Here is a 17,024-nt window from a genome sequence, read left to right as displayed (position 1 = left end):
GACTGGCTTGGGGGCCTGCAGATTGAGGTTGGCAGGGATCCAGGGGCCTGTGAATGTGCAGGCTCCGGTTCCCAGCAAGCCTGTCTCCTGGGGTGAGTGGGACCCTAGCAAAATGCGTGTTGGGACCCCTACCTGCACCATTTAGAAATGAATTAGAAGGGTCAAGTGAACATTTAGGGCAGGCTTGACAGGGAAAAGAAGTCACCAGAGAGCAACCCATCAGTTTGTCTTGATGACAGCACGTGCACGAGCCCAGTAGGTCTTCTTGGCACCGATGGCAGCGTCACCAACCCTGCCATGTGCCTGGGCCCGGTCCGCTGCCTGGAACCACTGCTTCCATTTGCTCTCTGCTGGGGAGGCTCGGGAACCCCAACCGCATGAGTCCGGACACTGGATTCCGTGGCACTAGTGCCCCAGGTGCCCCAGGTGCCCCAGGAGCCAGGGTGGGTAGAGGAAGTGGAGGTTCACTGAAGGCCTGTTACCTGGACTTGGCAATGAGCGTCTTGATCCTCTCCACCTTCTTTTGCTTCTCCTTCAACTCCTCTGGGCTCAGGGGAGTGTCAGGCTCCAGGTCAATGTACCGCTCAGGGATGAGGACTTTGTCTGGGGTGGAGAGCTGTGGAGGGGCCGAGGTCACCGCCTCTATCCCTTCCTGGGGTTGCCCCCGCCCGGCCCCTCTTGGACTCTGCTCACCTCCTTACTGATATCCACATCATAGTGCTGGGGCTCCAGCTCCATTTTGCGGAGCCGGGCAATCTCCTCCCGTGGTGTCTCGTAGGCCTGCCCACCAGGCTCCTCTGCCCGCAGAGCTGCCTCCAGGTTGCAGATGTCCACCTCGTGGATGCTGCGGTGACGGCGCACCTAGGCGGCAGCACCGTCGTGACCACGCAGGGCCTCTGTCCCACTGCCAGCAGCACCTCCACTGCTACCCACGCCTCCACGCAGCCCTGACCATGCCCGTGTCCTCACTGTCCCTGCCTAGCGTGCCTGACCTGGCCACCCCCCACTGCTGAGCTATCCTTCTTCCATGCTGCTGTCCAAAGCCTGCTCACCTGCAAGGGCCCCAAGGTGAAATTTCATCACTGTCTTCTGCCCCCATGCTGCTGTACCTGTGTTCACATCCTGGGCCATATATAATATTTTGGGCAACTGAATCAGTGTGTCTTATATTGATCTCTAATTTTTTCATATGTTAGAAGTTCTAGTCCACCAATTAGAATGTAAAGTGTTTGAGGGCAGGACTCATGGGCCATAATTTTTCTTGTATTTCTGAAATTTAATGGAAAGAAAAATTAGGCCAATAGTTTGGGCTACTCCCAGCTCTGCACTTAACAGCTGTGTGGCCCAGAGATTCCTTAATTTCTCATGACTTTGTTTCCCTATCTCTAAAACGGGGGTAATAATTTCTAATCCAGCATCCTTGAAATGACTAAATGAAATAACATGAAAGGGATTGTGACTTGTATTGTGCCATGTGATGGTGAGCTATGATGATTACCTTCAGTAACCCCCAGCCCAATGTTAAGCACATAGGAAATGCTCTAGAAACAAGTGACAGCTACTTCTAGATTACAGATTTTGTACTATCCTCTGTTAACTGAATTTTGTATAATTCATTTCAGCCAAAATAATCAAGGCATTCCTTTTTGTGAGTTATTTTTCTTTAAACACAAAAAAAGGAAACACTTGTTGTAGTATCTCTTCTGCCCAGTGGGGGACAAGCGTCCCCCACGTCTCCCAGGCGCCCAGCTTGGGTCCTTCCTGGTCTCTCCCTGACTAAGACCTCCTCCCTCCCTGCAACCCCTCCAGGCCAGGCTGGTGGGGACCTGGGCGTGGGCAGTGTTGGCAGATGCCAGGCCATGCCTGTGGGGGCTGGGAGGACGTTACCACTTTGTAGGCAGGCCGGGCACTGGGGTCGGGGGCCGGGCTGGCCGGGAGCTGCAGGCTCCTCCGCTTATCCTTCATAGAGCCGCTCTGGTGCCGCCGCATGCGGTCAATCTGCTCCTCCACGCTCATCTTGACCTTGCCCTCACCAGGGAACACAGCACTCTTGGGGCGCTCCTGCTGTAGTGGGAGAACGGGGCTCTGACTGGTGCCTCACCCCCCCACCCAGATTTTTCATCTGCCCTAATCCCTTAAAATTTCCCTTCTCTGGGAAGCCTGCCTGTAATGGGTTGAAGAGTGGACCCCAAAAGATATATCCAAGTCCTAACCACAGTACCTGTGAATGTGACCTTATTTGGAAATAGGGTCTTTGCAGATGTAATCAAGTTAAGGAGCTCAAGATGAGATCCTCTCCAATTAGGGTGAGCCCTAAATCGAATAATGGGTGTCCTTATAAGAAACAGAAAAAAAGAAGACACATAGAGTAGAAGGTGATGTGAAGGTGGAGACAGCAGTTGGTGGTGGTGGTGGGGGGGGTGCGTCTACAAGCCAAAGATTGCCAGCAACAGCCAGAGCCAGGAGCATGGAATGGAGGCTCCCTCAAGCCGCCTCCAGAAGGAACCAACCCTGCGGACACGTTGATTCTGGACTGCTGGCCTCTGCAACGGTGAGGGAATAAGCTTCTATTGTCTTAAGTCACCAAGTTTGTGGTGTTTTGTTAACTTCCTAGCAACCCCAGGAAACTAACACGGTGCCTCTGGTCAGCACATTTGACTCTGACCACTGACTTTTGCATTTGTATTTCATCACTGGCACATTACAATAATTTTGTTAAATATTCTTATATTATATATATTATATATTATATTCTTATATCTTTATTATGCATAGCTTCCTTGTCCCCTGACATCTCCCTGAAGGAGAACTCCTCCGCTTGCCTTCTTCCTTCTTGTTCTACCTTCCTCCTCTAGCCCTGGGTTTCTTGAACAGTGACAGATAGGTGGACACACGGAGGCCCCTGGGCTCCCAGCCCAGCTCAGGCCTGCACAAGCTCTCGGGGCCTGCGGGCGTGCACTCACCCGGGAGGAGAGTCCATTGGTGAGCCCGCTGGCACTCCTCCTCACCACCCTTGATGGGGTCACTTCTTCATCAGTGGGTGACTTTGTCCGAGGGGGCACAATGCCAACTGCAGGGAGACACAGTAGCCAGTGGGTCCCATAAAAAGGGACACAGGGCAGCCTGCTTCTCAGAGAGGCTCAGTCCCGCCCTCCATGGAGGTGAGAGGCCCAGGTGGGGAAGCACCTCCTTGGATGTAAGCGAGCACCTCTCTGGGCTCTTCTCTGACCCTTAGCCTCACTTCCAGGGGAGGATGGAACAGGAAGTACCTTTGTTGAGAGCTGCCTGCTTCTCTGCTTCCACCTCTTGCCTGGTGGGCACAAGGCCGATGTCTCTAGTGGTGTCCAGGGGTGATGTCTGGTGGGGGTCTTTCTTGCTTTGCTCATAGCTTGCCTTGGGCTAGGGAGAAGGGATAAGAAGATGGATGGATGGTGCTAGAGTGACCACTGAGAATTTGGTCCCTGGTGGTGTTTCTTTGTTTTGCAGTGGTGGGAGTGCAAACCTTTGAAAAAACATGGGGCAGGGAAACTGTGTGTGTCAGCTGGGAAGTGGGCAAGGATGCACTGGAGCCTCCCACCCATGCCACCTTAAGACTGGCCAATGTGTGGTCCTCTTGGGGAATGAGGGCTCAGGGCCTCCGAGAGGGCCTCCGTTGAGGCCCATCAGAGAGATCCCTCAGCCCAACCAGTCCTCCTGGCAAACACGAAAAGCACAGACTTGCTGTGAGCCTGAGGAGGAGTGGTTGGAGGAGGGGGCTACAAGGCCAAGGATACCTGTGGATTCTGTTGGGATCCCACCCAAGACTTGAGCAAAAGAACAAGATGAGCTTTGTGGGAAGGAAAAGGGCATTTAGGTGGTGGTCTCACAGAATCATGTGACTAGAAAGGACCTCAGACATCATCTGAGCCATCCGCTCCCACGGGGATGAAGAATCTAAGTCTCAGTGAGGGGAGTACAGAGAGACTAGACCAGAGGTCAGAAACTCCAGCTCTGGCCCAACTACAGAGCATGGGTAAGTCCTACCACCTTTCTTTGTCCGTAAAACCAAGGCAATGATACCTGCTCTGCCCACCTCACTAGGCGGACCCTCAAGGGTTGTGCATATTACCAGTAAGTAGCTGAGCCTATTTTAGGAGTCTTTCTACTCACCATGCAACCTCTTCCAAGCCTAACTGCATATTTCTCCTGGATCTTGGCTAGGGATCCAGGTGAGAGAAGGAGCCAGAACAGGGGAGAAAAGGGTCTGTATCCTTACACTTCAGGGGCTGATGAGACTCAGAGGACATAGACAAGGCAGAGACACAGGCAAGGGGAGAGGGAGAGCATGGGAGGATTGGGGTCTGAGGTGGACAATGGCAGGAAGGGACTGGAATGGCACCAGTGGGGGGTGGGGGGGTGTCATTGGATTTCCATCGTCTGGTCATGCTGGTAGGGAGGGGGGCATAACCACCACCTACAGCCATGGGCTGCCATGGGGTAGGGCAGCAACTCATTTTTTCATTGTCCACAGGAAGCAAAAAGGGGAAACAGGACCAGTTTGAGGACCTCAACCATCCCTTTGCTTATCCCAGAGTCTGACAGAGGGCCAGTAGAAGCTGAGCTGTGGGAAAATTAATACTGGAAAGGGGACAATGACTTGGTCTCCTGCCGGGCCCCGTTCCCTCCGTCCCTGCCCTCCAGGACCCAAGGGTGTTGGGTACCTGACCCCTGGCTGTCTCGCCACTGCGATGCCAGGAAGGGGAGTTGGGGTATGGCCAGAGGCGGCTCTCACTAGGGAGTGGAGGCACGGTGGGAGGAGACTCCAGGGGAACGTAGGCTTTGGGGAGGGGAGGCCGCGGGGGGCCAGGCTCCTGAGGCAGAGAGAAGCCAGAGCATTAGGAGGAACAAGAGCAGCCACTGTGAGAGCAGAAGAAAAGAGCATTAGCAGAGGCAGACGACAACATTGTTGGAGCCTGGGGCGGGGCCCTGGACCACCAAACTCCCGCCCGTCGCCTGGATGGAGTGCCACCTCCAGAGCTAACCCTGCCTGGCCTACAAGGCCCTCCTCTGCTGAGCCCCCACCCGTGCACTGGTCCCCCATTTTCTCTGAAGCTCTCTCCTCATTGTCTCCCTATCACATCGGGCACACCCCTCCCCTGTACCTTTGCTTCTGCCAGCTCTCCAGCCTGTAATGCCTTTCCCTTGTTCCTCTACCTGTCCCAATGCTTCATGGCCCAGTTTAAGTTCCGCCCTCTCTTTGGAACATCAGAACATTTACAATCTGAACCACGTGGCTCAGTATTGAGACATATGCCAGCACGTTCCAGAGGAGGGTTATTCACTGTGAATGGGTCTTGGTGCCCATTGGATGCTGGGTGGGGTGAAGGCCCTCAGGCATCTTTCTGAGAGGGTCTCATACCGTCCCTTGCCCAGAGTAGAGCCTCAGAAAACACTTGCTGATTGACTGACTAGGCAAATGCCCCCCACACCAACCCTCAGCCCTCTCACCCGCAGAGCAATCCTAGATTTAAATTCCTATTAAGTGTTTGGTGTCTCTGCTAACCATCCTGGTGCTCAAGAAGACTTCCCTGAAAGGCAACTAAAGATGACAGTTGGAGATGAGAACAAGTAAAGGAGAAGTCTGGAGGGAGGGTCACCAAACTGGGTGTGAGAATGACTATCTTAGACAGAGATGAAGCACTAGGACTGCAGGCCTCTGGGGAAGAGATGGTACAATTTCAGGCAAATGAGGACCTAGTCCTCCCTCCCCCACCCACCTTCTTCTCCGTGATCTCAGCTTACCTCATTGGACCCGGGCTTAGTGGGGGACCCCTGAGAGCCAGACACCAGTGAAAAAGGGCTCAGGGGGCTGGTGAGGCTGGTGGAGCTGAGAGGGCTGGCGGGGCTGTTGGAGCTGTAGGTGCCTGAGGGGCCAAGTCCTCCTTTGGGGAAACAGAAGAGGAGAGAGATGAGGGAAGGGGTAGGGGTTTGGCCTGGAGTGTGGCTGGGCTCTGTAGGTGGAGAAGGCAGGGGAGGATTTAGGGTCTCAGGGCCACCTGGGCCTGCTGAAGGGACTTATAACGGGCTGGCTCACAGGCTGGCTGTTGAGAAGCGAGCTGGGCAGGAAAAGATAATGGATGGAAATGACACCACTACCTCAAAGGTGTCACAGAAAACCAGCCCAAGGTCCCTGGGCTGAAGGAAGACATTAAGGTGATGGTCTCAGATCACCAATGGGCCCATGGGCTTAGGGGCTGGGAAGGTGCAGGTGCTCTGTGACCTGTTCTGGGGAGGAATCTAGAGTATCAGGGCAACAGCATCTCTGATTGGTACATCTGGTCTATTCTGGGAGGGGGGAAATTTCTGGAGCCCTGAGAAGGCCCTGACTGGCTCTGAGCACAGTGTGAGGGCCTGGAGAGGTATGAGTTGGCAGGTGTGGGATGGAGACCAGAGACACTGGAGGTTTTTCTGGTGAGGCCAGGAGCCAGGAGGCCGGTGGAGAGAGCGCCTACCTCTGTGCTTGGCTGTGTCTGTGCCCCGGGATGGGTTATTCTTCCTCAGCCCCTCCATCACATCCTGGATCCTCCAGATCTCCTTCTGGATTTGTCGGTTGAGCACCTCATTCTGAAACAGCCAGAGAGCAGGTCAAAGGAAGTGGCTACCAAGGAGTGTCCCGGCGGGAGCTTTCACGCGCTAATGTACACACACACATCTCTCTAGCACACTCATCTTTCTCACGGGCAGTTTTTGCCTCTTCGGCTTCCGGAATTGCGGGAGGAGAGGGCTCTGCCGTCACAGCAAAGAGCACTTTTAGGTGAACATGTGGCCTCAGAACGAAGAGAGTGAGAACCTGTCCCTCTGATTCCGCCCCCCACCCAGGGGAGCTCAGGGTGGTCTTGGAGTGAACGCCCCTCTAGGTGGACACTTGATGGTGGCCTGTTTTCCAGGGGCAAGAGCTTCTGGTTTACTGTCTTGTTTCACATACTGTGGGACTGTTTGATACGCATGAATTCTACTCAATTACAGTGCCCACTCTTTGAAAAATAATAGCTACCTTTTATTTAACATTCCACGCCCCGCTGCCCCCCACCCCACCCTGCCCGCCTATACCAGGCACTGTGCTGAGTGCTTTGCACACATGAACTCACTGCGGCTGCACAACACCTCTACGAGGCAAGGACAGCAGTTGTCTCCACTTCAGAGGCGAAGAGGCTCACGCCCAAGACCATCTGTTAGTAAGCAGTGTGGCCACCATCTGAATCTGGTCTCAAGAGCTGGTGCTCCTGACCATGATGCTATCTTACCTCCCAAAATGTTTGCGTTGAAAGTGAGGCTTGCCCACAGAACATGGTGGCATTTGGGGCCTCTGGCCCAGAGGCCCCTAACCTCACCCACCTAACAAGCTGCAAGGTTGGGTGGTAAGTTTTGTTACCAGGAGGGAAACAGGAGGAAAATGGGGGAAACCAGGGTGTTAACTGCATCAGAGAGACAGGGCTTGCAAAGCGAGCTAGAGAAGGGGCAGAGCCTGGGAAGAGAAAAGACAGAGGAAGGAAAAGAAGACGAATGCCCCAGGAATGTCCATCCTCCTGCCTCCAAGCAGAGTGTTTTTGACCCATCCCAGAAAGAAAGGCCTCTTTCCCGCCTAAAAATTCCCTGGTGGATGGCTCCCACACTGCGTACTCTTCCGATGTCATGAGAAAGATTTGTATTTATCATGATCTTGTTTACATTCATATATCTGTTAAAGTCTCCCATGCTTCAACTTTTCTTCTTCCCCCATGATTTGATGGAACTAAAGAACGATCCCACATTATCTTCACCCTGAAACTCAGAGTCTGTTTTAAGAGGCCCTGAACCTTGCCTTTCATCTCAGGACCAACTCCTGGTCATAAGTCTCTGAAATTTCTAAAGCAAGAAAGGAAGCCAGCATGGTCTCTTTTGGCCAAAATGACAAGGGAGGGCCTGAAGCACACAGCAGCCCCGCCTGCCTGTGGGCCTCTTCACCTGAAGGTCCAAGCTGAGCTGCTCCCAGAGCTCGTCGTGCAGGGCAGAGACCTCTGCCTCCAGGCCCTCGTACTCCATGGTGCTGTTCGCCAGGGCCTGCAAGGGGAGGGCTTACTGAGAAGCTGCAATTGCCAAACCTCCCCTCCTCGTCCTGCCTCAGGGCCTGAGGCCCGGGTACCTGGGGTCCGGCAGATCAGGGAGGAGGATGCAGAGGGACAGGAGAGGGCACAGGGCTGAGACATTCTGATGACAGCCAAACACTGGCCTTTTAGGAGGTGCAACAGCCCAGCCTACTGCATGCCCAAACAGAGGGAAAACGGAATCCTCTCTGGATGGCAGGCAGGCCAAAAGGGGCTAATCTCACTCTCACACCCCTCCTGTTCTCCCCAGATTGGGTGATAGAGAGTAGCGGGCAAAAAGGAAAGAGCTGGGGGTGCCTGTTCTCTGGAGGTTAGAGACCTTCCTCCCTCTGGGCCACAATTTCCTGGGGCTTTTGCTGCTGCTCTCTGTGTCAGAGGGTCTGCCCTGTGTCTACTGGGAAGTAACCAGGGTGGCATGTTGCCGGTATCCTGGTTCTCCAGGGGAGAGGAAAAGGTGGGCAGCAAAGCTGTTAGAGCAGCCAAGGAAATAAGTGGCCCTCAACTTCACTTTGTGCTGAACGAATCCTGGTGCAGATGTGGCTTGTGGGAAACAAGCCAGTCTCCCTGGTGGAGACTCAATGGGATGAGCAGGCCGGCACATTTGCTGCCTCTTTGTAAGGCAGTGTTAAGGTCTTTGTTTATGCCCCTCGCAGACAGCACCCTGCTCCTGCCGTCAGAGGAGAACAGGAATTAGAGGAGCACAGGCTGGGAGGTGGCTCCCCTGCCCAGGCGCTGACAGGGGTGGGAGAACACACCCAGCTCCCACGTTACCGTGGTTGCCTGAGACAGCTCCACCCGGGTGTTGATGAGCTGGTTCTGCAGCGACTCCTTCTTGTGCAGCAGCTTCTCCGGGTAGGCAGGCTGGCTTCCAAACATCTCCAGCTCCTGATGGGTCCCCATCAAGGCACTTTCCAGGCTCTCCTGAAGAAAGGCAGGGGAATGGCTGTGAGCAGCCTTGATATCTCCTCTCCCGGGCTTTCAGCAGCAAGAGGCCTGAGCCCTAGGGGTTCAACCAGGCAGCTTAGTGGAGGTTTCCCTCCCACTGGCTAAGGTCCCCAGAAGAGCTTCAGCAGGTCTGATTAAGGGCAAGACAGAAGTTTAAGGAGGGGCAAAGCTTCATCAGCTTGGTCAGGATGGAGATAGCAACCCACACCTTCTCTGGGCCAGCCCCCCATCTGCCCCACTCTGGGCCACCCCACGGCTCTCACCTTCTCAGCTCGGAGCTGCTGCACCAGCCGTTCCTGCTCCCTCACCACCTTGTTCTGCTCACACAACTTGCCCAGCAGCTTCTGGGGTCCCCAAGGGGGAAGGGAGGGAGAAAGAAGGGAGTGAAGGACACGGTTTGATGGGGACCTGGGAACTGGGTTGGCAGGGCCTGGCCTCTGGATACCACCTCCTCTCCCCTGCCAAGGAACCCTGGGCCTTCACCTTGACCTTGGAGGCTCCTGGGAATGGGAAGATGGTCTTCACCTTGGGGGACTCTCCAAAGACCCATTGGGAGGGGAGACAAATTTATTCTCTGAGGAAGCGAGTCAGCTTGAGAGGGGAGAGGGCTGAGAGCCAAATGTTAAGCTTCTGCACTCCCATCCTCTTGGGGTTCCAATTCACAAGGGGTTGAGGAGATAACACGGCCTCGCCTCCTAGGCCTCCAGGTGTGTATGAATTAGAGGCCTAGGCCGGTTTCTGAACAACAGTCTTAGCAAAACCGCTGAACAATGTAAACTGGTTCCCTAGTCCCCCAGGACCCTGATCTCCCCTCCTCCTTCCAGAGTCTCAGGATGGCTGACGGTGGCTCCCTCTGAGGTCTGGTCCTTGCCTGTACAGAGTGTCTCCCCTGCCTGTTGGGCAGATCTGTTACCCAGGCAAGGCAGGTTAGGCCAAACTTGTCTTCTGGGAAGACCTGTGCTTTCCTGCGTCCACACCTTTATCCACGCCACTCCTCAAATACCCCCTTGGCTATTTCTAGTGGGCCAAATCTTGTCCTCTGGGCCCTTTACTTCAAGGCCCAGCTCACGTGCCACCTGTTTTGTCCCCGGCCTCCACCAGCCCACGTGGTCCCCCTGCCCCGCACTCCTGCAGACCCTGTTACAGTCCGCTCAGCATATGAATCCTGTGCTGCCACCTGCTGCTACCTGGGCCTCCCACTGCCCAGAAGCTCCCTGAGGGTGGAGCCAGGCCTCGTTCTTCTTTCCAGGCACCTGGGGACTACATGCTCTACCTCCTAACAAAGTCTGTGCTCCTGAAATAAGCACATGCCACCGCTGTAGATAGGAGGGCCTCGAACTCAGTGGAGAAACACACACAGCCATGGTGGGAGGTAGGGGTGAGTGGTAAGAACGAGAGGAGGCTCAGGCAGAATGTTGTCTTTGCGGTGAGAGAGGACAGGAATCAAATGTATGAAGGGCCACAGAAGATGAGAGATGGACGGAGGAAAAGCCCCCACGGAGGAGAGTGAGGATGAGGAGGGCAGTTGGGGGGGGGTGCTGGAGTGGACAGAGGGAGCGGGCGAGCTGCTCTTACATCTGTGTCTTGCTCGTTTAGCTTGTAGGTGTGGAGGCTGTCCCGGAACACTTCTGGGTATGGAGGGACCTGCAGGAACAGGAGGCCGGTTACCACAGCAGAGGACAGCCAGGGCCGGGCACGTAGGGCCGGGAGAGCTGACGATCCTGCCTCGTTCCTGCCACCGACCACAGTTCCATCACCTCAGGTAGCATCTGTTCTGGGGACCTGGGCTGAGCTAGTGCTCTGCCCCCTGGCAGGAAAGCGTGGGACAGCCCGGCCTAAGCTCCGTCCCAACTGTCCTGGGCTGATTCTGGAGGTAGAGATGCTGCTCACTCGTGCTCTGTATCTCCTCTCCTCTAAGGTCTAGAATCTACTGCCAAGAGGGACTCCAGGGCTGTGTAGCTCCCAAATGGCTTATTGGTAACAACCATGAGAACAGCAGTTAAGTCTTGGCTGTTTTTGATAAGGATAAGACCTGGGAGAACAGAATGAGCATTGGAAGAATTTGAGAACGACCACCCTACTAGATTGAACGCCAGCCCCAGGGCTTGCGCTTAAACCAGAAGCGTCTCTCAGTCTAGCAAAGGCGCCTGCCCTTGGTGACACATGCAGCAACCATAGCACATTCTACACAACTCTGTCACTGGATGGTTCCATATCACACCCCTCATGCCCTTCACCCCAACAACTGTTAAGAAGGTACCAAACATGAAAGAGAAGTCCTGAACGTTAAAAAGCAGCTTTGCGATCCCTGGCATGGCATGAGATGTCAGTGCTGCCTATTTTGATGGTCTGGGAAATGGGCCTGGGTTCACCCATGAGCGTGAAGAATGGAGGAGACACAGTGAAAATAAAGGAGGGAGGCCAGGCTGAGCCTGGGAGATGAGGCCTGGCAGGTGAGCAGGCGGAGTGGACTCATCCCTGATGGGTGGACCGACCATGCACAAGCAGCGGAAAAATGGTGTTGACGGGGACCATGCTGCCAGGCAGAGGTCTTACTTGCATGAAGAGTTGGGCCCTGGGGGAGGAGTTCTCCACCATGCGGTTCACCATACTGATGAGAGTCTCACTCTCACTCATCTGCAGCAGAGGAAGGAACAGACGATTCAAACTCAGACCCACAGAGAGACGTCTCCCCACGCCCGCCTGTGCTTGCTTTCCAGGAAACAGGAAAGGACAGCTCCTTCTGAGGCCTCCAGCATCCTCTGCCTGGCCTTGCCCATCACTCACCCTTTGTGAACTCCGTCTCAGAACCCGCACTGAAGTTGCCCTTGAGGAAAGCCCACAGAAGGGAGCTGGGAGGCCACTGTGCCCTCGCTTGTGGCTCTGAAGAGGCCCCAGCCCAGTGACACCTCCCCAGGGCGCCTGAGTGTGGTGGGTCTCATCCCATTGGACCAGCTCTCATTTCTCACACTGGTTTGGTCAAAGACCACACAGGCAGTTGGAAAGTCCGATCTCCCAAAATCTGAACTAAATGAAACCACTTTAAAGAAAATGTGACCTGCTCTTTGGATGGGCCGTCACATTGGGAAGGCACACCTCTCTCTCCCCAAACCCTGCCCACCTCTGCTCTAGAGTACGAAGGATTGCTAAACACGGTTTCCAGAGCTGGGCTGGTAGCATCCATGCCAATCTGGGATGGCGCCAGGGAGCAAACAAGGAGGCCAAAGCACGTAAGCCACGTTAAAGGGACACCAGAGATTGGAACACTGCTCTCCCAACACGTTATCCTTATGCTTCAAGGATCATCAGGAACATGGAGGGGGAAAGACTATTTGCCAGATGAAAAAGAAAGGGAGAGAGGAAGGGTGAGGGAGAGGGACAGGGAGGGAGGGAGGACGAGCCAACCAAATCAACCAGGAATGCCATCATTTCCCCCACTGGTTCCAGTGTGATAGCATCAAATGTAAACATATTAGGGAGTGTCCTTGGCTATGTCCCTTTAACTCAATTGATCTCCAGGAGAAGGCAGCAGAAGACAGAGAGGAGTTGTGCAGGAAAAACTTCTTGGGGAGGGGCAGTGAGTAAGGGAAGGGACGGAGCCACCTTAGGGCAGATCTTCTCAGGTCACGGTTCAGGGAACCCCCACGTTTTTTGCCCTTGTCTTCCCAATCTTTGCTGGACCCACACATATTTCCCTCTTGCCCTGTGTAGACGGCAGCCCCAAAGCAGCCTTGCTTCTGCGCGCTGTAGACAGGGCGAGGGGCACCCCTCCAACCCCATTCACAGGCTCTAGAGCATTTTAAAAGGCTTTCCTAGGATCTGATTTTGCTACTTCTTTAGCCCAGTTGGGAATTTTTTCTATGATATAAAGTGTGATTTAAAAGGTTTTTAAAAGAGCAATTGTAATATGAGGTTGAGTCTTTGCAAAATGGTTAAAAGTCAACAGGACATCAACCGCATTTTCTGTAAGGATCTGAACTCAAGTCAGCCCTTATCTTCTTAGAGGCTGTGCACGCGCATGTGCGTGTGTGTGTGTGAATGAGATTGTGTTTGTTGTGTACGGGGTGTGCCAGTGTGGTGTATGTGTGATTGTATGTGGTATGTGTATGTTTATGTTTGCTGCCTGTGTGTCATACCTGTGTCCCGTGTGTGGTGTTTATGTGTATGTGTGTAGGACAAGGCAGATCTACCAACACATCTGGCTTTGAGAGGGCAAGGGAGGTCCAGGCTCCTCTTGGTCACCGACAGACCTCATTCCTTCCCCAACCAGTAGATCTAAAACAATAAAGGAAGCAGGGGTCTTCTCACCCTGGCCTGCTCCCACACATGCTGTGGCTTTCAGGATCGTTCAGCCCATGTGGGCCTTGCCTCTAGGAGGATTCCTGTGTGTCACCTTCTGTCTCTCCAAAATGTTGGAGAAATTTTGTGAGAAAGCACCTAACCCAGTACCTTATATATAGCACTGGGGTCAAGGATGTTCAATTAATATTTTTGAGTTTTGGAAGAAAAAGAACAATAAAATAATCACAGTAGCAATCACTAGCCCTCATCAATGCCTGCCAAAGTGCTCTCATATACATTCTCACTTGACTCTCCCAATAACTCTGTGAGGCAGAAAGGGCAGGTCCTACAATGTCTGTCTCATGATTGAGAAAACAAAGACCCAGAGAGACCAAGGTTTAAAAAAAAAAAAATCCCTGTAAATGGCACAGCTGGAACTAGAGTGCCGTGTCTGACTACGTTCTGGACTCTTCTTATCATACAAGACTGCCTTTTAAGAGTATTATCATTTATCTAGGAAGAGGTCCTCTGAAAGGTTATTTCTGAAGCCCCCAGCCCCTCTGTGAGGGCAGAAGCCCCCAGGAAGGGGCCCTGCCATCTGCACTGAATGCTTGGAAAGCCAGCGGTGTGGATGCGCTGCGGGGAGGAAGGCCTGCCGGGAGTCATCCCCACATAGACTAGAATGCTTATGGTGTCAACACCACATGCTCCTTCTGGGACTAAAATGCAATGTTCTTGAGGGCCACGAGCCATCACTGCTGATTAAAATGTGTATATCATGCTTCCCAGTACCCAAGGGCTCCCATGAGGACGAGCTCACTGAGACACCGAGACCGTGTGAGATGACGGTCACATGGCTCGCGACTAGAACCACCAGCAGTTGCAGCCATGTCCTCTGATATCAAGTTTATGGTTCTCTCTGCAATGTTAAGAGCACAAAAGCATCCTGATGAGGTTCAACCCCAGCTTCTTCACATGTTAGATGTTTCCTCAGCTGTAAACTGAGTCAAAAGCTCAGAGTCATATCCAAGCTCTGTTGTTCACTGGTTGTGTGTCCTTGGCATGTTATTTGATCTCTCTGGGCTTTAGTTTCATCATATCCCCTACGAAATGGGGATAATAACAATACCTACGTTGCAGAGTTGTTATAAAGGTTAGGATCTGTAAAATGCTTAGAATAGTGCAGGGCATGGAGGAAGCATCCAATTATGGTAACTGCTGCCACTGTTATTATTATTATTACTGACATTATTATTTCCACCACCCCAGGCTGCCTCCACCTGGATCTGGTACACATCCAGGTCCCCCATGATTTGTAGCACAGATCTTAATATGAGTATGTGCTCATATAAATTGCCCAGCATATTGACCCCTGGCCTGTCTAAACCCAGTATCACAGCCTCCTTAGTCTCAAAAGGCAAGGTAGCCAAAGGTGAGAACCCAGGCAGCCGATTGCTTTCATCACATGGGGACACTCATTGCCTCTTCAGGATGCTCATCTGTAACACTGGATTGATAACATTCCCTCTGCCTACAGCACTGAATTCTCAGGAAAACATGAGCCATGTATACAAAAGAACTTTGCAGAGGAACTAACATATATACTGAATTACCATAATTTAAAAAATCATTGGAGGGCAGGTCTGTGGTCCTTCGCTTACAAAATGTGGAGTTTAACCACAACCTGTGGAATAGGCTAGGCTAACTCCCCAGATTCAGGCTGAACTAAATCCTCAGCCTCTTAGGCCCCAGCACAGAGCTCCTCCCTGTCTCTGCAACTCTATCCAGCAAAAATGCAAATTCCCACCTGCCCCCTGGGGGCAGTTCCATCTGGGTTGAACAAATAGGCGGTGACATTAATTATTCATGTGGTAATTTACAATTCTCCTTTCCCCAGGAAACTCCCAGCTGCCCTAAAGGGCTTTGCAGAGAAGGGGTGTGAAGGTGCAAACCAAATATAAGCCACTTTGTTGTGTCCTGGTTTTGCCAACAAAGGTTGTCAAATGGATGGAGGATGAGAAGGCGGGGAGGAGCAGGGAGACGTGAAGGGAGGGCAGGGGGATGGTAAGGGGCACCAGCTCTGCCTACCTGCTGATCCAAATACTCTAGGTTTCTTTGCAATTGAAGGTCTAAAAGTTCATCCTACCCGGAGCCCGAGCCCGAGGCCCAACAGCAACACAAACAAACAGGAACAGGACAAAAGAAAACAATAAAAAGGAAGCAAAGCAGTTAAGAGTTAGCTGGGCAGCGACAAAGAGAGGCCTCTCTGGCCTTGAGGAGTTTAGGGAAGGGAGGGGGGAAGGGTGCGGGCAGCCACAGAGGTTGTCTGCTGGACAAGCCCAGCGAGAGAAGGGACACACTCCGAGGCTCCTGGGTCGGCCTGGCCCTGCCCTGGGAGAGGGAAGCACCACTGAAGCCATCTAGTCAGCACTTCCTGGAGCTTTTTCTGAATTTTCTGGAAAATCCACTGTTTATGGATGGGTGCATTTGCTGTGTGTCTTGGCTATAGAGTTTGGACACCAGCAGAGGAGACTCAGAGAGAGGGGTCAGTAACAGGCCGTCGGGGACAAGGATTCTGCCGGTTGGTTCCAGTGGCTCTCCCCAACTCCCCAGGTGGAGCATCTGCATCGAGTTCTCCAGGTGGAGACAAAAATTCTCAGGAGAACAAATTCCCGGAAGCGACACAAGTAGAAAGGGGAGAGAAAGTAGGAGGAGACACAGTATGGAAAATCTTTTCTTCCTCAATCCGACTTCTAGTCTCTTTCCCCCCGAAGTGACATTCCAGGCAAGGACAAGCTTGAAGCAAGTACGCTTAGGGGGAAGAAGACTAGAAGATCATGCCTGTTTTGGGAGCTCTAGCTTAACTTTTCTTCCCAGCCCACAGCCTAAGCCCCCTGTCCAGGCCCCTCTGCATGCTGGAGGAGTTGTTCTGAGATTGAGAGAATGGGGACATTTCACGCTTCCAGATCTTGTCCCTGCTCCTCTGCCCTGTGTCACAGAGGAGGAGGGGTAACAGGCACCACTCTCTATATTGGGTCTAGAGTCCAGGCCGGAGGGAGGAGGTATCCAGAGACTGCTAAAGACCAAACGGGCCAGGCATTGGGCACAGAGCATCCCTGCGTCTGCCCTAGTTTGGCCCCGCCCTGGGAGGAGAGGTCCTGAGGGGAAGTGGTGTGGGAGGAGAGGACGTACCATCTTATCGTGGACCGTGGGGGATGGTGGGTAGTTGTAGGGGAACAGTCCTGCAGGGACTGGCCGCCTGTCTCCCAGGTAATCATACTGGAAGAGAAAGGGGATTGGAGAGGTGAGGGGGTCCGGCTGGGATATGGACTTCCCCACCAACTGAAGTTCAAGGTTAGGGATGTTTGTAACCTGTCCCAGAGCAGATTTCAAACTAAAATGGACAGCCTTTAACCATTGCAATATCCTTGCAATGATCTGTCCAGGTCCTCAAGATTTGAAAAGATAGAACCCTCTCTGTCCTCTTATATAGAATTAGGGCTCCTGGTACAGCCTGGGGATGGGCACAGAGAGCAGTGTTCCTACCCAGGGGCAAGGCAAAGCCCCCAAGGCTGCTCTCCTATGGATAGAACCGCAGGGCCAGTGGCTCCCCCTGGGCAGCATCCCTGGTCCTGGTGACACAGCCCAGTGACCCCATGTCCCCAGATGCCCTTG

General features: G+C 53.2%; 1 protein-coding gene across 8 annotated transcripts in view; it reads right to left on the bottom strand.

Annotated features, from left to right (window-relative positions):
• Window positions 1–17,024, bottom strand: part of PLEKHA6 (pleckstrin homology domain containing A6) — a 137,663-nt gene that overhangs the window by 10,407 nt on the left and 110,232 nt on the right. For 4 of the 8 annotated variants that reach the window (XM_082432443.1, XM_082432444.1, XM_082432449.1 and 1 more), the window contains 14 exons: window positions 16,542–16,628; window positions 11,625–11,705; window positions 10,644–10,712; window positions 9,332–9,412; window positions 8,895–9,044; window positions 7,984–8,079; window positions 6,492–6,603; window positions 5,782–5,921; window positions 4,701–4,850; window positions 3,270–3,399; window positions 2,964–3,070; window positions 1,888–2,064; window positions 694–861; window positions 483–616 (listed from right to left, as the gene is read on the bottom strand). In XM_082432443.1, coding sequence (XP_082288569.1) covers window positions 483–616; window positions 694–861; window positions 1,888–2,064; window positions 2,964–3,070; window positions 3,270–3,399; window positions 4,701–4,850; window positions 5,782–5,921; window positions 6,492–6,603; window positions 7,984–8,079; window positions 8,895–9,044; window positions 9,332–9,412; window positions 10,644–10,712; window positions 11,625–11,705; window positions 16,542–16,628 — 1,682 coding nt within the window. The remainder of the gene's footprint in view (window positions 1–482; window positions 617–693; window positions 862–1,887; window positions 2,065–2,963; window positions 3,071–3,269; window positions 3,400–4,700; window positions 4,851–5,781; window positions 5,922–6,491; window positions 6,604–7,983; window positions 8,080–8,894; window positions 9,045–9,331; window positions 9,413–10,643; window positions 10,713–11,624; window positions 11,706–16,541; window positions 16,629–17,024) is intronic. The other 4 variants (XM_082432445.1, XM_082432446.1, XM_082432448.1 and 1 more) reach the window with 4 other exon arrangements.

The sequence above is a fragment of the Balaenoptera physalus genome, assembly GCF_965194825.1.
Source record: "Balaenoptera physalus genome assembly, chromosome: 1".
Classification (NCBI taxonomy): domain Eukaryota; kingdom Metazoa; phylum Chordata; class Mammalia; order Artiodactyla; family Balaenopteridae; genus Balaenoptera; species Balaenoptera physalus.
Note: the sequence above shows the minus strand (reverse complement) of the source record. Positions and strands in the feature narration are given on the sequence as shown.